The sequence below is a fragment of the Homarus americanus genome, unplaced genomic scaffold (assembly GCF_018991925.1).
Source record: "Homarus americanus isolate GMGI-L3 unplaced genomic scaffold, GMGI_Hamer_2.0 scaffold32929, whole genome shotgun sequence".
Classification (NCBI taxonomy): domain Eukaryota; kingdom Metazoa; phylum Arthropoda; class Malacostraca; order Decapoda; family Nephropidae; genus Homarus; species Homarus americanus.
Window position 1 is genome coordinate 15768530 of NW_024737097.1, and position 22680 is coordinate 15791209.

General features: G+C 45.4%; 2 protein-coding genes across 4 annotated transcripts in view; both read left to right on the top strand.

Moving 5' to 3' along the window:
* Positions 1-16120, top strand: part of LOC121873243 (mucin-2-like) — a 72404-nt gene extending 56284 nt beyond the window's left edge. For 2 of the 3 annotated variants that reach the window (XM_042376648.1, XM_042376650.1), the window contains 9 exons: positions 1246-1290; positions 4974-5159; positions 5537-5577; positions 6019-6120; positions 7538-9223; positions 11551-13256; positions 14207-14307; positions 14606-15430; positions 15751-16120. In XM_042376648.1, the coding sequence (XP_042232582.1) occupies positions 1246-1290; positions 4974-5159; positions 5537-5577; positions 6019-6120; positions 7538-9223; positions 11551-13256; positions 14207-14307; positions 14606-15430; positions 15751-15884 (4826 nt within the window). In that variant the 3' untranslated portion in view covers positions 15885-16120. The remainder of the gene's footprint in view (positions 1-1245; positions 1291-4973; positions 5160-5536; positions 5578-6018; positions 6121-7537; positions 9224-11550; positions 13257-14206; positions 14308-14605; positions 15431-15750) is intronic. The other variant, XM_042376649.1, reaches the window with a different exon arrangement.
* A 4284-nt stretch (positions 16121-20404) lies between these two features.
* LOC121873098 lies at positions 20405-21849 on the top strand. The gene is made up of 2 exons (XM_042376409.1): positions 20405-21313; positions 21495-21849. Exons 1-2 carry the CDS (start codon positions 21132-21134, stop codon positions 21622-21624), a joined length of 312 nt encoding a protein of 103 aa, XP_042232343.1. The 5' UTR covers positions 20405-21131; the 3' UTR covers positions 21625-21849.
* Positions 21850-22680: the final 831 nt, after the last annotated feature.

Consider the following 22680-nt stretch of genomic DNA (forward strand, 5'->3'; position numbering starts at 1 on the left):
CCCATACCCACCCCGGTCCCTCCTCACACCCACCTCCCCCACACCCACCTCCTCCCCCCACACACCTACCCTCCCCCTCACACCTACCCCACCTACCTGAGCCTCCCCACACCCACCTCGGCCCCCCACACTCCCCACCTCCCCCACCCACACCCCCGCCCCCCACCCCACTCCTCCCCCCCATACCCACCCCCCGCCCCCCCCCACTGCCCCCTGGTTCCTCCCCCCTCATACCCACCCGGCCCCTCCTCACCCACCTCCTCCCCCCATACACCCATCCTGTCCTCCCCTCACACCCACCTCCCCTCCCCCCCTTCATACCCACCTCCTCCCCCCCACACCCACCCCCCCCCCTCACACCCACCTCCTCCCCCCATACCTACCCCTGTCCCTCCTCACACCCACCTCCTCCCCCCCCATACCCACTCCTGCCCCCCCACACCTGCACCTCCTCCCTCCTCCCCCACCCTGCCCCCCACACCTACCTCCTCCCCCTTCCACCTACCTCCTCATACCTACCCTACCTCCCCCCCTCCTCCCCCCATACCCCGCCCCTCCCCACCCCACTCCTCCCCCCCCCATACCCACCCCTGTCCCTCACACCCACCTCCTCCCCCTACCCACCCCCCCCCATACCCACCCCGCCCCCCCACACCCACCCTCCCCCCCCCCCACACCCACTCCCCCCACACCCACCTGCCCCCCACCTACCTCCTCCCCACACCCACCTCGCCCCCCACCCACCTCCTCCCCCATAAGCCCACCTCCTGTCCCTCTCACACCCACCTCCCCCTCATACCTACCCCCCTCCCTCACACCCACTCCTCCCCCTCATACCCACCTGCCCCCACACCCACCCCCTCCCCCACCCACTGCCCCCTCCCCACCTCCTCCCCCCATACCTACCTGTCCCTCACACCTACCCACTCCTCCCCCATCACCTACCTCGCCCTCCCCACCTACCCTCCTTCCCCTCATACCTACCCTCGCCCCCCTCACACCTATCTCAGTCTTATCTTATCCTACATCCACTTTCTTGTCAATGAATGTTTATGTGTGGGATGGGATGGGATGGGATGGGTGAGGTTGAATAGGCCCATTACCTACCACCTACCCAGCAAAATTTTACGATCAGGTAAACGTCAGCATCACGACTGGCCGATCTAACAAGTCTCTACTCTCACCATTCCAAGATCAATAGTAACTCTGTCGTCACTATTAATAATTGTTGTCTTTTCTTTCCAGACGATGCCTACAAAACCACCACCACCACCGTCAGAGCCCCAACAGGTGAGGCGAAGCATATTATCATCTTTTAACTCAGATACAATGGGAAAAAAAATATCCATACATTCCAATTACTGTAAATCAGATCTAATATATTTCAATGGGATCATGTAAATAAAATGTGATATTTAAGATTTAATTGGTTAGTAAAGGTAAAATAAAATATAGTTTAGCTCTTCTATAATGTGTAAAACTATTATTATTTGAGAAAGGAGAGAGAGATTCGTAAGCAGAGCTAAATATTATATTATTCATTTTAGCCTCGCAATAGTTGGTCACACATACACACAAATACTGACACACATAAAACTAGACCAAAGGCAAAAGTTATCACCTCAGCGTCACAAACAAAGTGTAGAGTGTAGTTCACCTCGACCCTCCCTCAGCAGGTGTCACAGTGCAGGAGGGAGGCGCCCTACCAGTACCTGCATGGCACACCTCTCCTTGGGTCATGTGCACTCTGCTGGCCCTGACTTCTTCCCGGTTACCGTCGTGCCTTAACTCTTTGGCTGCGGGAGGTTACCCTAAGCTGAATAAAGTCGTCTGGCAGTAGCCAGAATAAAAATGGCAAGTGCGGGAAACACAGCGAAAGGGTTAAGACTCCCGAGTGAGCTAGTGATATTATCTTCTGTTAGCCGTAAATCATGACCAAAATAGTATAATAAAAACACCAACAAAATTTCAACTCCTCATAAAATATCAATAGTTTTAATAATATGCGGGAAAATAGAACTAACACTGACACTTATTTCTCAACCTTTTTATTTCCATCTCCTGACAAGTTAAAAAAAAAAAAAACCGCGTCGTTTTTGTCAGAGCAGCGAATATGGTCCACGTCGTCTTATTCTCCCGGGTGAAACTGTCCAGACCCTGAGGCAGGCGGCGGCGCCCAGCCATAAACTAGCCTGTGTAAGCACCAATCTCACCCTGTATGTCAGGGCTCCTCCCTCCCTCAGGCAACACACATGCCTCGACGTTCGCCTTCTGCAGCGGGAAAAAAAGAAGGAAATGCCACGTTTCCATAATTCTTAAGTAAGGGGAAAAAATTAGTACATAAAAGGAGTGGCCTCCACACTCCCCCTGCAGGTGGAGTCTACTACGTGACCCATGAAGAAGCCTTGACTGGCGGCGGTAACGTGTGTGTACGGTGTCCCGGAGGGCTTTACCCAGCACACACACACACACATGCACGTCATCACACAGCACACAACACACACACACACACATCACACAACACATACCATTACCATCTCTCACAAAACATAAACAAACACACACAGCTTCTCATACTTCACTGTGGAATCCCTCCCATCTACCGCAGGTGAGCCGGGCACTACCCTCAACACACCATGACCTGTTATGACCAGTTCACTACGAGATGTGAATCATCATCACACTGCGTCTACACTTTCTCGCGTGTCTTTGTTTTTGTTACCCACAGCGGCGAGTTATCACGTATATGACTAACAACAGAAAGAGCTGCGTCGATTTCTAAAATATACTGTATCTCACTTATAACGTGGAGGAATGTAAATGGTCACGTTATAATAGGGAAAAGTTATGAGAAATGAGGCGAAATGTAGCAAGTTGTCGCCTGGAGTGGATGACATATATGGAAAAGTTGAGAATGGGAAGTGATAGAGTGAACGAATAGCTGACAGTGTATTATAAACTAAAGGAATGAAAGTAGTGTGCAATATAGTTTACCCTGTATAACGGAAGGTGTTATACGTCACGGCGATAGAGGAGACAACTTACAGGAAATAAAACAGAAGAAAAAATCACCTGAAGGTTAGACACCCCAGATTATTTCACCTTAACGCTACGTGGGGAATAGATTAAGATAGATTAGCATTAGGGTAGTTAATCTTCCAATGAAATAAGCTTGGGTTACTAATCTTCACATTACCCACCAAAAATATCAATAAAACAGTGTGGTTGAAACCTCAAGTTAAACCAGCGAGGCGAGGCTGATGTTCTCCACTGATTTAAACATCGTCAGGTTCCGCTTTCCATCTGCCCCGTTCACCCACCTGATGATGGTAAACAATACATGTGTGTGTGTGTGTGTGAACGTCTATATGCGTGTATTTTAAGGGGGGTGTGTGTATGTGAACGTCTGTGTGTGGGTGCGTAGATAAATGAATGTGTCTAATGGAATGTGTGTGTGTGTGTGTGTGTGTGTGTGTGTGTGTGTGTGTGTGTGTGTGCGTGTGTGTGTATGTTTATGGTGTGTGTGTGTGTGTGTGTGTGTGTGTGTATATGTGTGTGTACGTTTATGGTGTGTGTGTGTGTGTGTGTGTGTCAAGGTAAAACAGTAAGGAGGACCACCACGCCCTACACCTCACCGGCCAGGAGGTATAAGGGTGGGGGTAACCGCCGTGCCACCAACGGGAAGTCTATACATCACCAGGGAGCCAATGTGACCCCTGTACGCCGTGGCTTATTCCCTACGGTTTACCTCCACCTATGAGGGGCCGCTTGTGTGGGAGCGGTGTCGAGTTGTTGAAAGCTGTGTGCCAACCAGAACCCCGTAAATTTCCTAATAGCTTCACCTTGGAAACCTCAAATGTTGGCTAAGTGACGTCGGTCTTGGATGTTGTTGTTGTTGTTGGTGTTGGTGGTGGCGTTGTTGTTGTTGTGTTTGTTGTTGTTGTTGGTGGTGGTGGTGGTGGTGGTGGTGGTGGTGGTGGTGGCGTTGTTGTTGTTGTTGTTGTTGTTGTTGTTGTTGTTGTTGTAGTTGCTGTTGTTGTTGTGACCAAGACAGCAGTATATGTGGTTTAGAGTTAACCCCCTCTCTGAGTACGATGAATTCACCCTTGAGTACAATATAATCGTACTCAAGTAAATAGGCTATCGTAATTCAAAATGCTCAAGACATCGTACTCAAGCGATTTTAATCATTGTACTCGGTGAATTATGCCATTGTACTCGTGGGATTAAGTTACTGTACTTAAACTATCTCAATCAACGAATCAATTCAGTATAATAAAGAAAAGATAAAAGATTAAAAACGTAATATTTCCATCGTATCAAAAACATGTGATAATCTTACATCTAAAAATAAATAAATAAATAAATGAAATGTACAAGTCCTTCACAATAATGGCTCGTCTATACGTTCTATATCCAGGTCACGTAGCATCAACACCCACATATTATATTCAGTTTACAGTGTGTCTTAATACAGGGTTGTGGTAGGGACCATAACCAACGCCTTCTCTCCACTCGTTTTGTCTTCTGTCCTGATGTTGTCTTGTTGTTATATTAGTTCCGGGTTGTGGAGGTGAACCAGCCTGCTGTAGGTCACGACTTACCTGTCATTCACACATATTTATTTTCTATCATGGATTGTTTTGGTTTCCGTGTGTGTGTGTGTGTGTGTGTGTGTGTGTGTGTGTGTGTGTGTGTGTGTGTGAAGAATCTTTCCCAGACACACGAGGACTCATGCCGTGTCCACCTATAATTGTTTCCCCACACTCTCATACACAACGAGAAGTGTTTGTTTCCCCTACACGTTAACAAAATACACATACTGTACAACCTATGTATTTCAGCTTCCGATAGACTTCAGATTTAACAACTAATCAACTTTTTGGTTGTTGTGAAGGTAAAATAATTCAATTTTATGATTTGGTTGGATTTTTATCACCCCAAATAAATAACGAATCACCACTGGGAGACAGAGTGTGTGGTAAACGGCAGAAGGTACCCAGACGGGACCGAGGTGGAGATTGACGGGAGGCCCTGCGAGTCGTGCTTCTGTCTGGGCGGGTCCCTCAGCTGCACCAATCTCACGTGCGCCCAACCCATAGACGGCTGTGAACCCATCATGAAGGACGGACACTGCTGCCCCGTCATGTACGACTGTGGTGAGTGACTGTCAAGGCTGGAACTGTTATGAGAATGGTCCTATCTAGTCAGTATGGCTTATGATTGGTGTAGATAAGATCACCTTAATGAGTTTGATGTCCAGTGAGTGAGATTTACGATTAATGTGGCCCCAGTCACTTTTTCTTACCTTACAGTCATGGAAGTATTGTATGAACCAGTCAGTAAGATTTAGAGTCATCATAGATCGGTCATTGGATCTGTGGCACTATCGAAACAACATTAGGTATGACTGTAGTGGAGGGGGGTGCGGGGTGGGGGGTTGGGCAGTCCTTGAGATCCGTCAAAGATAATGTCAATGTGTTTCAGTAACTCTGGGTGGAACAATAACTAATACAATACCACTTTCCCCTTGCAGGTGGCGAGGTGACGAGGGACCAACTTGCTCTACTCTTAAAGGTAAAGTTCTCACTCCAGAAACAAAACATTAATTATCACCTATGTGCTCCTGACACCATAAACAATTAACACCAAACACTCGACCTCCATTAAAGAAGAAACTAAACTAATAACAATAAAATCAATAAAAATATATGATTGACTATAGCGCTATACAACATACAGTATAACCACAGCTCTATAATCCAACATAAACATAGAGTTAATCAAACAATACCCACAAGTATAATTCTACATAAATATTTCTATATCCCAGACCTCTTAATTCTAAATTTATCATGAAAATACGAGTATATTCAAACAACATTCTTAATTCTCTCGAGCAAAATAGATCACCTACCAGGGACTTAAATTCTTCACTTCTGTACAAAATAAAGACTTTAACAATACTAAAGTCAGCCATAGTGTTATCATATTAACCAACTGTTGTCTCTACTACAGGCCAAAGAACTGAACCATCAAGATGAACTTCAAGACTGGTGGAGTATGGCAAGAATCAGTCCAGGGGGGGAAGCGACCATCACTGACACAGAAAACGCGGAGGTAAGCAGGACAAACTAGTGTATACCGCCCATGATACCATCCTCTCTGTTGGAAAGTGTCGTTAGCGGGACTGTTAAAACCATCCATTAATTTTGTGGTGTTTCTCTTAACAATATGACACGAGGAAAATTAAATTAAACCTAACTAAACCAACCCTAGGAACGATAGGTTATTAGATATGGTTTAGGTATGTTAGCTAAGATTTGGTTTAATTAGCTATGATATGGTTAGGTTAGGTAATGCCTAGGTGAGTTCTGTGTAAGATTGGGCTAACCTATATTAATGGCTGGGGGCCCTACTCATGTTAATTCTATCGAGAATTGTATATCTTTCACCCATATATAGAGAATGGTGTGTCTCAGTGTGTGTGAGGAGAATGAGGTGTGTCTCAGTGTGTGTGAGGAGAATGAGGTGTGTCTCAGTGTGTGTGAGGAGAATGAGGTGTGTCTCAGTGTGTGTGAGGAGAATGAGGTGTGTCTCAGTGTGTGTGAGGAGAATGAGGTGTGTCTCAGTGTGTGTGAGGAGAATGAGGTGTCTCTAAGTTAGTGTGAGGAGAATGAGGTGTGTCTCAGTGTGTGTGAGGAGAATGAGGTGTATCTAAGTTAGTGTGAGGAGAATGAGGTGTGTCTCAGTGTGTGTGGGAGAATGAGGTGTGTCTCAAGTGTGTGGGGAGGAATGGGGTGTGTCTCCCAGTGTGTGTGCTGGGGAGAATGAGGTGTGTCTCCAGTGTGTGTGAGGGAGGGAATGGTGTGTCTCAGTGTGTGTGTGGGGAGAATGGGGTGTGTCTCAGTGTGTGGGGAGGAATGAGGGTGTGTCTCAGTGTGTGGGGAGGAATGGGGTGTGTCTCAGTGTGTGTGAGAGAATGAGGGTGTGTCTCCAATTGTGTGTGAGGGAGAATGGGGTGTCTCTAGGGATGTGGGGGAGAATGGGGTGTCTCAATTGTGTGTGAGAGAATGGGGTGTGTGTGAGGGAGAATGGGGAATTAATATCTAAGTTAGTCTTGAGGGAGGATGGTGTGTCTCAGTGTGTGTGAGGAGAATGAGGTGTATCTAAGTTAGTGTGAGGAGGATGAGGTGTGTCTCAGTGTGTGTGAGGAGAATGAGGTGTATCTAAGTTAGTGTGAGGCGAGCGAGAACAAAAGAAAAGAACCCTCGAGAACTTAAAATCAACTTTTATAGGGAGTTAATAAAATCAGACACGAACACGGTGATCTTTGAAGAACATCCCATAGGCAGGGAACAACCAAGGACTTACTGTATGTGTATAATGTTACCGAGAAGAGTGACAGTCGTCTTAGTTTATGGGATACTAATTACATATATTATTCAACATGTTTTAGTTCAGACGGCATATATTTAACTTGGTGTAGCGGTGTATTAAACAGAGTCAGTAATTGTTTCCATTTGGTGTTGTCCAGCCTCTTATAGCTTCTCTAGACGCTGACCTTCCACATCCCGACGGAAACGAAACAAGCACAACAGAAGCTCCAGTAACTGAAGCAGCTCCCACCGATGAAGCAGCTCTCGCCCATGAAGCAGCTCTCACCCATGAAGCAGCTCTCGCCCATGAAGCAGCTCTCGCCCATGAAGCAGCTCTCACCCATGAAGCAGCTCTCACCGATGAAGCAGCACTCACCGATGAAGCAGCTCTCACCGATGAAGCAGCTCTCACTGAGGAAGCAGCTCTCACTGAGGAAGCAGCTCTCAGTCAGGGAGAGACAACGGAGTGGGAGGTAGGAGAGGAAGTTCCAGGAGAGGAGGAGGAGGTGACGGAGACTCCAGAGATGCCCCCGCCCCTGAGGAACCCCCCTCCAAGACTACCCCCGATGACCCGAGCAACTAATGCAGATATTGCCAAACGCCGCCAACAGTCCCGTTACAGTTTCCGGCGACGAAACTCCACCAGAATATCTCGACCGAGAGAGACAAGTCTCCTGAGTCGAACTAAACCTCGAATTGAAAGACCTCGAATCCAGAGGCCTACCCGACCGGAGAGACCTGAAAGACCTGAAGTTGAGAGGCCTACCAGACCGGAGAGACCTGAAAGACCTGAAGTTGAGAGGCCTCCCCGACCGGAGAGACCTGAAAGACCTGAAGTTAGGAGGTTTACCAGACCGGAGAGACCTGAAGTTGAGAGGCCTCCCCGACCGGAGAGACCTGAAGTAGAAAGGCCTACCCCACCAGAGAGACCTGAAAGTCCTGAAGTTGAGAGGCCTCCCCGACCGGAGAGACCTGAAAGACCTGAAGTTAGGAGGTTTACCAGACCGGAGAGACCTGAAGTTGAGAGGCCTCCCCGACCGGAGAGATCTGAAATAGAGATGCCTACCTCACCAGAGAGACCTGAAAGACCTGAAGTTGAGAGGCCTACTCAACCTGAAAGACCTGAAGTTGAGAGGCCTACTCAACCTGAAAGACCTGAAGTTGAGAGGCCTACTCAACCTGAAAGATCTGAAGTTGAGAGGCCTACTCGACCTGAAAGACCTGAAGTTGAGAGGCCTACTCGACCTGAGAGGCCTGCCCGACCAGACAGGCCCCGACCCCGACCTGAGGCACAGAGTCTCAGTTTCCGCCTCAGGAATAGACAGAGCAGCAAATACGCATCCAAGAGTAAGATACCGTCCACCACAACCCCACCAACAACACCTACTACAACCTCATCCACAACGACCACAGCAACCACAACCCCTACACCTTCTACAACACCCACACCTACCACAACACCCACACCTACCACAATACCTACACCTACTACAACCACCTCAGCAACACCCACAACTTCCGAGCTCACGGACACGCTTCAGATTGTAGACGATGAAGCCCCACAACCCAGCCGACCCATCACACCTCCAGTCACCACGACACAGGAACCCATCACCACTACTCTGGATGACTTGGTGCTCTCGGACACCATCCAGTCCCGAACAGTCTCTGCTGTCGTTCCATCCAAATTTTCAAGATATAGGTACGCCACCCAATCCAGAGCCACCAAGCCTACCACCACTATCACCACCACTGCAACACCACCTAGACCATCGACCACCACAACATCGAGTGCTGACCCTGTTATTACCACCTTGGGACCGCAACTTGAATCACTCTTTGAGGTAGTCTTTAAATATATAAATAAACAAAAAATAGTTCTAAATAGCTAAATTAGATAACAAGGCGACAGTCAGACGTAACAAACCATATCCAAATGAACATCCACTTTGTAATAATACAATGAAGTTTCACTCACTTAAGACTTAACGATAAGAGATCATTCTAAAAAAAATTACCTTCCACATCAAACAGTTTCGGCTAAGATAGAAGGTTACATCTGATTGCCGACGGTTCAACCATGGATTAGCTAACACAGTTGGATTGGAAACTTGTACTCGATTGGCGACAGTCAATAAAGCTTACTAATCTATACCTAAGCAAAGACAGCTGGCTTTAGACACTGTCGTGGAGAGCTGTGGCACCAGTGGGTAGAGTTTTCAAACTAACAGATAGCCAATAAGCCAGGCGGAATGTTTAGTCCATGGTTCTGCCAGTACCTCTTCAGTACACCACCGCATGTCGGGAGGACCCCTCGTGATGATCTACTGGTTCTTAGCATGAATATTAAGCTTTTCTTATTTCTCAAGTTAAACACATGTCTCAGATTTCTTATTTACCAATACTTAAGGACGGACAAACATCATGACTATGACAGTAATGCAGATGTTAAATGTATATAACAATACGGCCGGTGCAGCTGATGGTGTGGACCGAAATTTTTATATTACAAATTATTATTATTATTGTGTGTGTGTTTCTGCCCACGGTGCCCAGTGCCTTAACAAACATAACACTATATACAATAAAACTCTTAACCAAACATCAAATAATATGTAAGAGAGCTATGGAGTAGATCACTTACGTCCTTATAGAGTGAACCTGTGTTAACTTATCATTATTAAAAGACAAATAGTTATTTTTCTTAATGTTGTTCCTAATGGTTTGTTGTGAGTGTCTGTCTGTCTGTGTGTTCCAAACATACTCAACAACCTCTGGTAAACAAAAACACAATTGTAAATAACCCAACTTCTGATGATAACTAGGAACATTTCACCACCACGCTGCACAAGGTAACATAACACTCCACTGATGATATGACTTTATGAAGACGTTTTATAAATCTATGTTTCTAATTTATTGTATAGATACAGTCCTACTAATCCCTTGTGTGTCCTAAGCATTAGTCATAGATTATAGAAGGTCGGTTTCTCTATCACTCATATTAAACCTAAATAAAGACAAAAAGACTACAAATTTACATAAGACTTTCAAAGAGTAAGAACCTGGTACACATCACCAAGTATCTCACCAATAACTGAGGATGACGTGAAGCTGATGATGGTGCAGAGGTCAAGACAGTAGGTTCTGAAGCTTCGTGACACGGGTTCTAATTACGCCCAGGACCACAGATCATGTCCACAAGTGTTCCAGTTATTATCTACATACTGAGGCCTGACAAAAGGAACTTATAGTGACTCTGGGGATACTGGACTCACAGAAAGACAAGGTCACTTCCCTCAGGAGCTTCAGTAACAAAGCTTGGACTAAGTGACGGGTCATGTGGTGGCAGCTAAGTGACCATCTGCATCTACAACATCTAACTGAATGACTACAAAGTATACAAGACGCCATCTAAGACAACAGCTTTACTCTGACTCTTAAACAGTGACGGACATGTGTTACTACAGCACAACACGCTCTACAGAAGTGTTCAACAATGGAAATGAGTAACACAAGTTTGTACAACAACGAGACAAGACTTAAGTTGCTATTATAAAGTAATTCCTTAAACAGTATTTATTATTATTCACCCAAAACTGTTTTTCTGTCATTACTCCGAGCTTCCTAACATACATGAATAAAAAAAACCGCTTTTTCGCTCTTGTCAGTTTGCTTACACTAATGCATGGAATACCTCATGTCAACGATGTATACAAGGGCGCGGGGTAGAGTGGATATAGCACTCACCTCCTGACACCGGTCAGTGAGGCGTCCCCAGTCGACTCAGCTGCAGAATGGGCACCCAACTTTACAGCTGGAGATGTGAGAGGCGGTAGAGATCAGTGCCAGCCTGCTTGTGTACCGATGGTACAATCTTCAGTGTGCTATATCCACACTGCCCCTAAGGATCATTAGGCCTATGGGACCCACTATATTTTTTATACATTACAATATTTGTTTGTCTAAAGTATCATCACAGACACTATTTGTGTATCAGCTTCATTAAAAAAACTCTTAGGAGTAAAAATAAAAACTCATATATCATAACGAAATCAGGATTTGGGTAAAAAATTTCTTCGGATATTCATTATGTTCAACGATAACTGCAGTGATTCAAGTGTCAGGCATCATGCACATAATATTTTCTCACGTCACAATTTAATTCCAGGTGACTGGAGTGGGTCACGTTGGCGAAGCTTTCCTGATACAGGACAGGAGGAGACTCACTACTCTGCCCTCCCGACGCAATCCTCCAATCCTCAACTGGCAGAAACCGGTGGAGGTCGGTGCTGGAGTTAACGTGAAGGGCAACCTGGACGACGCTGTGGCCTTTGGTCCAATACTAATCTTCGGCAACAGCGTTAGAACTGATCGTAAACACAAGGATAACAACGTGACAGAAAATATTGTTGAGACTACAGCAGAGGTGGAGGAGGAGGGCACTGCTGTAACGGAGATCCCTCAAGAGGAGACAACGATCTTGGTGAAGGATCTCCCACCTGAGAGAGAGGAAGTCAACGACGAGGCTTTAACAAGCAACGACGCCCTCAACGAGTCGGAACTAACACTGGAGGAAATAACAACATTACTTTCTTCAATTGTTTTGCCAGACACTACCATTAAACCAGAGGAAAGCCCTTCCACCACAACCCAGGCGTCCACCACAACCCAGGCGTCCACCACAACCCAGGCGTCCACCACAGCCCAGGCGTCCACCACAACCCAGGCGTCCACCACAACCCAGGCGTCCACCACAACCCAGGCGTCCACCACAACCCAGGCGTCCACCACAACCCAGGCGTCCACCACAACTCAGACACCCATCACTACCTCAGCAACGCCTGACGAGGAAGAACCTTCACCTACGGCGCCTTCTGTAGAGGACACGTCACTAGTTGAGGATGCTGTCGACACTGAGGTTACTGACCCTGAAACTGACTTTACTACTTATGACATCACTGTGGGCACCTCGGTACTGACCTCTAGCCAGGCTCAACCCGCTGCTGTGGGCGTCGGCGAGGTGATCCCCGTGCAGCTGGAGCCAGAGCACAAGACGCCGGAGACTGACGAAGGAACTGTACTATCCGGACCAGCTATACTTGGCGCTCTCTTTAACATGTTCACACGACCAGACCGGCCCACCACAGAAGGACCAGAGAGACCCAGACCAGACAGACCCAGACCAGAACTACCAGAGAGACCTACACCCAAAACACCGGAGACACTCATACCAGAAAGGCCAGACAGACCGATCAGACCTGAAAGGCCATCCAGACCAGAGAGACCGTTCAGACCACCACCCCCTCGCGCACCTTTCAGACCACGACCAAGACCTAACTCCAGACCTGAGTTCATTCCTCCGCGATTCCGCTTTACATCTCCCTCACCAACAAGCCAGGAGGACACAATCCCGGCCTCCACGACCACGACCTCCACCACGACCTCCACCACTACCTCCACACCAGAGCCACAGGAACTAATCATCCCTACAGTCGACGCATTACAATTCGCACCTCCACCCAGCCGAACTAACCCGCCTCCCCACCCTATCATCCCAGCATTTATCCAACCATCTCCAATACAAGACCAACCCAGTCCCATTCGTATCCCACCCCTCTCGTTCATCAACCTACCCGACCCGATACACACCAGGCCCAGTACGCCTTTCCGTCGGCCAGGTCCCACCAACATCCAGCCTGCACTAGCCCCTCAACAACCAGGGATCCCTCATGACCTGCCCTCTGACCCCATCATTGAAGGTGGATTCCAGGGTATCCGAGGTGAAGGGGAAGGCATCCAACCCACCTTCGACTTCGCTGATGACTACGACAACATCGGGGACCCAACCCTACCTCCTTCACTCCCAAACTTAAAGTAAGATATCAGAATGACAGCGAAATGGGATCACCTGAAGATTAGCCCCCCCACAGCTTATTTCACCTGAAGATTAACCACCCTAACATTAACCTAACCTAATTAGTGTAATCCCACCAGGTAGCATTAAGGTGGTTAGTCTTCATGTAAAATAAACTGGGAAAATTAATCTTTGGATGAGCCGTGAAATGTATCAGTTATTTTAGGAGAAACAGATCATCCACAGATTTCTTAGTACTTCTTAATAAACCGACTCATGTTATTTTACTTTTGATAAATAACAAAATTAAACAAACACGTCTCACCTTGGCAGCTCTCCTCCTGTACTCTACAACACGTGGCAACTTTCCTTTAATATATCGAGTGCTAAAAGTATCGAGAGTAAATTTTGCCCAACACCCGGTGCAGTACCCAGGAGCCCGTGACAGCTGAGGGGTCTCAAGTATAAACATATTTATCTTATCACTGTTCACGACACCAACTAATCATCTTCGTTTACATAATTCAAAAACTGTTTCAATTTAATTATTCCATCATTAAGGATCGGTGTTTACCATTATAGTCATGCAAACTAGAGTAACCCTTTAGAGGCGAGGGTGTTTCTCTCACCTGAATAAGATCGTTTAGCATTAGCCAGAATAAATTACCTAAGGGCGACTTTACTCTCGGAAGGGTTAAAGAATATTACATTATGTTTTAATCATTTTTATTCATCTCTATGTTTGTTGCTGTTTAGTTGACTCAATCAGTCATCCACTCACTCATTGACAGACAATTTTTTAATTCAACACTCACTTAACTATGAAAATAAAGCAAACCAATGATACAGTCTTCTGGCACGACAGCTGTCTTGAGCTGAGGTGTGTTGGTTTTATTTCCAAGATAAATATTTCACGACATATCATAACCGTATAATGATTATTGTTGTTAATAACGTTATGTAATTACAGAATCATCCCCTTCGTGGCAGCGGACGCCCTCACAGAGCCAGAACTTGGCTTCAGTAGCTCAAGTCCACTCCCTCTGGTGCCCATCCTCGTACCCGACCCTGGTAAGTACTAAGGTGGCTCCTATGTGTATCACACCCTCGTCTACAATCCTCCAGAGTTCCTTCTACTGGTGTTCACCGGGTCCCTTCCTCTCCTACAGTCCTTCACATGACTTGCTGGGGAGGTCCTTATGTTCCTCCCTCTCCCTCTCTCATATATACAGTACAGTAACCCGCCAAAGCCTCGGGTAAACCTGTCGAGATTCAACAAATGGCATTGTAAATGGTGCCAAGTATTGCAGGATAAGCGCACAAGTGACTGTGGTTGTGGCAGTGACTGTATGATCTCATAATGTTTCAGATGATGAGCCAGCAAACGGTGACGATGACAGCACTGCTAACCTTAACCCAGGAGAGACTACCGAGGACCCTTCCACAACCACCACGCCCACCGCCACCACACGTCATCCTTTCGCTGGTCTCCCAATTGGTGATCGCCGCCCACCCATCCTCCCACCTCGTCGACAAATCAATCGACCTACAGCCAACGAAGATTCCCCACTACGGCGTCCATTCTTACCCTTCCGTCGTCCTGGAGAGCGACCGAAGCGTCCAACCTTCCTGTCAGTACCCGGAGCTGTCACGACCATAACAGCGTCTGAGGACTCTGACAACCAGCCCGAAGTATCAACAAATGTTCCCTTTATTCAAACCGAACGCCCATCAACCCGCCCGCCCTTCATCCCACCCCATCGTCCAACACCCAAAACAACAACAACAACAGAACTTACAACCTCACCACCAGCAGACACCACCCAACAACCAGCAAGACTCCCGCCCGCTCTTCCTCCCAGGCTCAAAATCACAACTATCTTCCCCACCGCTTCTCCTCCCCGACCCAAAACCACACCTATCCACCCCTTCGCCTTTCTTTCTCGACCTAAGTCCACAACTATCAACCCTACCCAAACCTCGCGACCAATAGTCTCAAATGACATCTCCAACCTCCTACTGCAGGATGTATTTGAACTTCCTGAAGGACAAAACACTCCCCCCGTCAGGTTCACATCCAGCCAAGGAACACCCAAGCCCATCGTGCCAGTGAAGGTCGCCTCAACTCTGCCCGAGATACCACCAGCTGTCAGGGACCAACTACCGCTGGCCACTGACCCCGTCTTGGCATCAGGTAAGAAATATAATCAATAATAGATTCAATTATTGTTTAAATATTATTGATGTCACTATGGCAGGTTGCTATAGTAAAGTACATTCATAGTTTTTTCGATCACATGAAAAATATGTCCTCAGTCTATTTTACTTTACGATTAAACACACTAACCTAACCTAACCTAATTTTCTCGTGATTCGTTTTTTTGTTTACTAAAGATAGCAGTAAATACAGAAAGGATACTTTAAAATCTCAATTACAAATACCTTTGGAATTATCATCCAGCTTAAAACTCGTGATATCTGCCAAAATAAAACTAAACTATACCTTCTCTACAGGTCTTCTGAAACTATCGGGCTGCAACATCTACGGCCGGATGTACGTGGTGAAGGATAGGATCCCCGAGTTGTCAGCCAAGTGTAAAGAGTGTCGCTGTACTCCCGTTGGTGTCCAGTGCCTCCCTATCTGTTAATGCTGCTGCCACTTACTCCCCCTACCTATACCTCCCTCAACCACCGGCCGCTACTCTCCAAGCCGGATATATAATGATAACTTACTTGTTATACTGAGCTATATGATGACTTAGTGGGGGTAAACTGAGAGAACTATTATAGCAATGGATGGATAAGGTTGGGTGTAAGTGTGGGAACTCTGATAAGTTTAAAATAAAAGTATGTGAATATTTTAGTAAACATATTATTTGTAGGATCTGTTCTTTTATTAAGCCACGTACCTGACCTAGTAATTAAGCTACACACCTGACCTACTAATTAAGCCACACACCTGAGCTACTAATTAACCCACACACCTGAGCTACTAATTAAGCCACACACCTGAGCTACTAATTAACCCACACACCTGAGCTACTAATTAACCCACACACCTGAGCTACTAATTAAGCCACACACCTGAGCTACTAATTAACCCACACACCTGAACTACTAATTAAGCCACACACCTGACCTACTAATTAAACCACACACCTGAGCTACTACAACAAGGAGTGTGGACACGGTGATAGGTATGTTATCCAGAAAGAAGTAAAAGATGGTAATAGTTCCCTTATACCACGATCTAATCCCACCAACTTTATATAGCCAAAAATAAACTACAAACAGACATTCAAACCAGATAACTCACAATAACTCATAACTCACAACTCACATTTCGACTTGATCTACGACCCATCAAACTATATAACAAGAACGAATCACTATACACTATGGAGCCAAGACCTTCAATTTGCAGTAGGTTATTTCCTCACACTATACTGTACTGTACACTGCCACCCAACCTGTAACACCTAACCTAACCTAACCTAACCTACCTGTAATACGTCACCTCGTCTCTGGGTACTGTGCTGTGAACCCAGATAGAAAATAATATACAGGAGAACTCTTGTGGCGCGAGAGACGAAGTGGCATCCATATAACAGGTGAGAACATACATACATACAGTACATACATACATACATACATACATTAGCACAGGTCTCAGGGTGTTCTTTGCGCCAATAAACATACAACAGAGGAAGAATTATTATCCTCTCGGTGGACGTAATAGTCATAGGCAAGAAGACAGTACAAGAGAAACTCACCCGCACTCTGAAACTTGTAGATGGTGTTGGAAACTGCCTCCGTCCTGGTCGCTTTACTGAAAAGAAAAGTTCGTATTAACCAGAAGAAACTTAACATTGTGTGGTACAGAGTATATAATGTCATATAAATTCTAGTTATTCTTTTTCCTGTTAAGATGATTATTTGAGTCAGAATGTTGGAGTTTTTCCAAGGTGTTGATAAGGTGAGGATATTTACTTACGACAGATGGCGCTGATGAGTAATGTATACATCACAAATGACTACCTGGAACCTCGTAGTAGTGGTAATCTGGTGTCTTGTTGTTGTTATCTGAACATTACTTCAAGATTCCGTGTAGCTCGCCTGTACTCTACTTTAATTGAGTCAGCACCACACGATCTTCACCCTTATGACATAATAACAACAACAGTTAAGTCGTCACCTTCATTATGGTACTGAACTCTGCAGTCGAAAACACAGAATGGAAAAAGGATTCAGATGCTTCGAGCAACTGTCCAAATCAATATTGTGCAGTATTTGAAGCTTCGAGACCAGGGTTCACCCCAGTCCGTCATCCCTGGAGCCAGAGCTCATGCACGGCTGAGTGTTTATCCTCCCCACTTAGAGCAAATTCTTTAACAAAAAGTAGGATGATGTACGAAGGATCATCAGAGAGAAGTCTAAAAGACAGGGACCAGTTCACCTCACGCAACTTGTCTACAACAAATATACAACCACCTCCGAGGTCTTTGTTGGCGCCTACTGTATGTGTGGTGACCCTGATGGTGTCCATGATGGTGCTGGTGTGGGCCATGACCAAACATGTGTTGCAAATGTACTCGGATACTCCCATAACCACAACCACCATGGGACCACAATACTCCCTGAACAGCAATCCTTTGTTGGAGACTCATAGCATGAATTCTAAGGACCCGCTGGACGCCTTACACGATATGCAGACGGTGAGCTCTAGGATGCGGTGGCCTGCAGTGGTACTCCACAGCACCCTAGCCACTCTGGCACTGGTTTCAGCCCTCCTAGTGTGGAGCTTTGCCAGGACTGATCCACTGCCAGGTCCACGGTAATGCTCTTGTTCTTCCTGTACTCCCTTCTAGATATCATTCCGTTTAATATAACTTCCAATAGGAAAGTTAGAATCATTCATCGTTTTACGAGTAGTAGTTTACTGATTTATCATAATGACTCGTTCTGATGTCACTAGGAACGAAACACTTGAGTAATGTCGTATTTTTTTTTGTCAATTTGTGCAATTGACAAAGGTGAGAGGTCACTGTTGTTTCCAAAGTAAAATGAAAGTAGTTTTTTCCTTGTTCCGCCGCCAGGTTTGCAGTCTGTGTAATAAAACAAACATTCGAGTGGAAATTCCGTACAAAACAAACCCTTTATTAAGTCTATGGAGTCATTCTATACAATTACCTATATTTGGAGGATAGCAAGTCTCTAAACTTCTTACCTAACCTAACCTAAGGTGTGGTCGCTGGCGTGAGTTCCCGAGTAGGAGGACGCTCTTCAGGCGCTGTCCCGAACAAGTCGCCAAACTAACAATACGAAAATCGCCGTAAAAGCGCATTTATTTCTTGGTATTTATTAATACTGTATAAAAAATTTCAAAAGTTGCTGCTGCCGGTTCTTCTCGTGTGCTGAACGGAAGCGTTATAATGTGTAGGAGACGTCTGTGTATTAGCGCCCGCTTAATGGCGGTGTACCGAGGCGACGGGTACAGCAAGGTTGTCTCCCAAGACGAAAAATTCGGAAGAGAAAAAAAAGGAAAGTTACAATTCCTCCAAACTTATATTGATATTCGAAAGGTGAGAAATAAGTTTTCTTCTGTAGAGTTTCCTAAAGTGACCCCTAGTAACACACGCTGTTGTAAACTATTACCTGTTCATGTCATCTCTAGTGAATTAATCTCTGCTATATAGTCAATAACTCGACGTTGCTATTGACATAAGGTACACATTTAACGTTAAATTTTAATACAGTTTTTCTTAGGCCTTGTCCCTGCTTCTGCAATAAAAAAAAAATTTAAACAAAAAACAAGTATCACAAAATATCATTCACGTACAGTATAATTAACCTTTACAATAACTCCGCCATCTTCTAGTTCCTAATTTTGTAACTGAATTTCCACACATAAGTTGTTTTAATACAGTGATGTGTTGTAATTATGAGAGGAAAGTGCCATACACAAGGTTATTAGTCATGGTTATTGGTTACAGCAGCTGGTGTACGTGTGGAAGAAGATGGCAAGAGACGTCCCAAGAGGCTGGTGGTCTCTTCCACAGGAGACTCCGCGTGACCCGACGATTTGGCAGGAGATTCAGGAGGAAGAGGAAGGGAAGCTCTGGTGTTAATGTCTGGCAACATCTCAGTGTCAGCTCGGCCCCATAAGCTTTACCATAATACACCCCGACGGAGCACCAGTGTAGTGCGAGCTGTGTCCTCACTACCAAACCAACACAATGAGTTTTTATCTACATACTGTTTTTACGATGATTCTTTTTTAATTAGTTTTAATATAGTTTTAACGACTTGAAATATATTTATACAAGTAGCGTCCTCTACTGAGTTTAATTAAATACATTTGTCACATGATCTGACCCTGATTTTTTACCATTGTTTGAGATGTGTTCCATACGAGGCTCAACTACGACAAGACAGTGAAAAGAGGCCCTAAATCTCATCATAATTACCTTATTTCTCAAGCAGTTGACTCATAAGAGAGAGAAACACTTCCTGGTATTATGAAAAATGTAAACAGACTTTATTCTTCGTGTACCTCAGACAAACAGTGGCGTCCAAGGTGGCAGATTTATTATACCTGCCCTGTCCTTAATGTTATGTGGAAACGAGAGTAATAAACAGGTGACAGCGACCACACAATTGTTAATCTCAACTTTAATAAATAGCAAGACAGGATATTTTTTTTTTTTATAATTCAATATTTCACACAACAGAATTCTGAGATTTAACAAAGAATTGTGTCCTGTATTCAACTAATTAGTCATGAATTACTATGGGATCTCTTGCGTTAGTGGAAGGAAAATTTAGGGTCAACTGATGATTAGACAACCCAGTTTATTTCCACTTAAGACTAACCTAACCTAACACCCCCACATAGCTTGAATCAGAATGAAAAAAGTTATTGTTTATTCTTGTTTGAGTTAAGCTGATTTTAAAGCATGTTTTAACTAAATGTAAATTATATAAGAGTTACTTATTAAAAAATTACGAAAACAAAGAGATGCGGAGATAAGTATAAATTGAAATACTTTATCAACCATAAAACTATTACATCAAAAGGACAGGGCAGTGCACTGCTCCCACCCTCACCTTTGTCATCCCCTTCTGGGGTTTACAAAAAGTTATAAATGTTATAACAATACAAGTATTATTTTACAGCAATGAAATAGTTCATTTTGACATGAACACTGTACAGTAATACATTAAAGAACAGACAATGTAATCTTACACAAAGATAAATGTCATGAGATAAATATAAAGATTCAGGACTGAGAAATGTGAGACCTCGACCACCTGACTCATTTGAACTACGACACTACAAGGGAGGCAGGACTTGTGTAGGAGCCTCGACTACTCCAACCAGACACCACGTTCCCTCACACCGTTACTGGAAAACAAACAAACAATCAACGAACATTTGAGAGTCATAATAGTGATGAAGGTTTAGTGTTATCACACGTGTAGGACTGCATACTGGTCATCCTAGGGAAAGATTAAGTATGGGACGCGGACAGTAACCATGTGTTCATTTAAACGACTAATAAACTCGTGTGAAATTCCGTGTTTTGGACAGTTTATTTTAAGGTTATTTCATTTCCTCCGTCACGTTATTTATAATAATGTTGAAGATTTAAGATAAGATTATGACTCGATGTGGGATATTTATCATTATTCATGTATACATTGGGGAGGCAGTGTCGGCCCCCACACGCCCAGGATGTATGGAAGTGAGGGACGGCCGAGCATATATCAGTAGTCAGTACCTCACTTCTCACAGTACCTCACTCACCGCCCGCCTCAGCCACTTCCCGCTCCTCTCTTGTTAATTCCCGCCCTCAAACCGCGCATCGCCTCAGAGCCAACAGTGATGAGTAAACATGTCGGAGATGACACTCTTCCCTAACAGCACCGGGTCCAACGTGACGACGAGCATCTCCCCGCCTGTGAACGGTAATAACTCAGACATTCAAGTATGGCCGCTGTGGGCCTCCCTGCTGCCGGGAGCTCTCATCCTTCTGCTGCTGGTCCTGGTGGTTGCTTCCCTGAATAAGATCTCAAGGTAAGTAATCTAAGATGTGGTTCATTAACCTTTGCAGTTAATTGGCTGCCATTTTTATTTTCAGTGCATGTCAATAGTTGTTCTTCAAAACTTAAGTTTTATGGGATAGCAGCGTACATTGCAATCTGTACCGAATAAGTATAATAGTCTCAAGAGATGGTTAATACGGGCTATGTTGCAGGAGTGTCTCACGGCCTGCCACACCCTCCACTCCTCTCCTGCGGGAGGAGCAGGACGATGATGACTGGGAGAACTTATCCCTGCGGGATATAGCCGCCTGCACCCTGAGTCACTGCTGCAAGGGCGGTTAGACTGACCAGGCAACGACCTAGTAGAATCACAGCCCTTGTTCCCGGGCAGCTGCTGGGACCATGTGCAGACACACGCCCAGGGCAGCTTCGCTCCCGTGTCCTCTATATGGTTTTGCCTCGATGTATTTTAGATTGTAGTCTCACTCACTAAAGAAAGTATTTCACCTTCATATTTATTCACTAGATGTTACGTACTAATCAATACATATTCCCAACTGCTCCAAGACTAACAAACTGTAGGTATATTGTACCCTGTAATAAAACAAACTATATATCTGTCTTTTATTAATTAAAGCCTTCCTCCCACCATCATAAATATATCTGAGCACATTCCCGTGAAACAAACTGACACCACAGACGATAGAGATTGCAAAATGGCCAAACTTACAAGCAACATTTCCTGTTTTATCCATAGTGAGTATTGTAAGAGAATAGATTAATCTTGTGAACTGTGTAGTGTGGTTCATGGTGGTGGCTACGTGGTGGCCATAGGTGTAGTGATCATTGAGGAAATTATCGGACTTAATGTGTACAGATACGTTTTTGGTTGTGTGTACAGGTGATAGTTACATGATCTACACGGCGACGGTGTGTGGTGTGAGGCAGTGTGAGGCGGTGTGTGGTGTGAGGCAGTGTGAGGCGGTGTGAGGTGTGAGGCAGTGTGGTGTGAGGTGGTGTGAGGCGGTGTGAGGCAGTGTGAGGCGGTGTGTGGTGTGAGGCAGTGTGAGGCGGTGTGTGGTGTGAGGCAGTGTGAGGCGGTGTGTGGTGTGAGAACTTGGTGTGAGGCGGTGTGTGTGGTGTGAGGCGGTGTGTGGTGGTGAGTTGTGTGGTGTGTGAGGCGGTGTGTGGTGTGAGGCGGATTGTATATGGTGTGAAGCTGTGTGTGGTGTGAGCAGAGTGGTGTGAGGCAAGGTGTGGTGTGGCGAAGCTGTGTGTATGGTGTGAAGCAGAGTGGTTTGAGGCAGTCTGTGGTGTGAGAGGCAGTCTGTGGTGTGAGGCAGTGTGTGTGTGAGGTGTGAGGAGGCGGTGTGTGTGTGAGGTGTGTGAGGCAGTGTG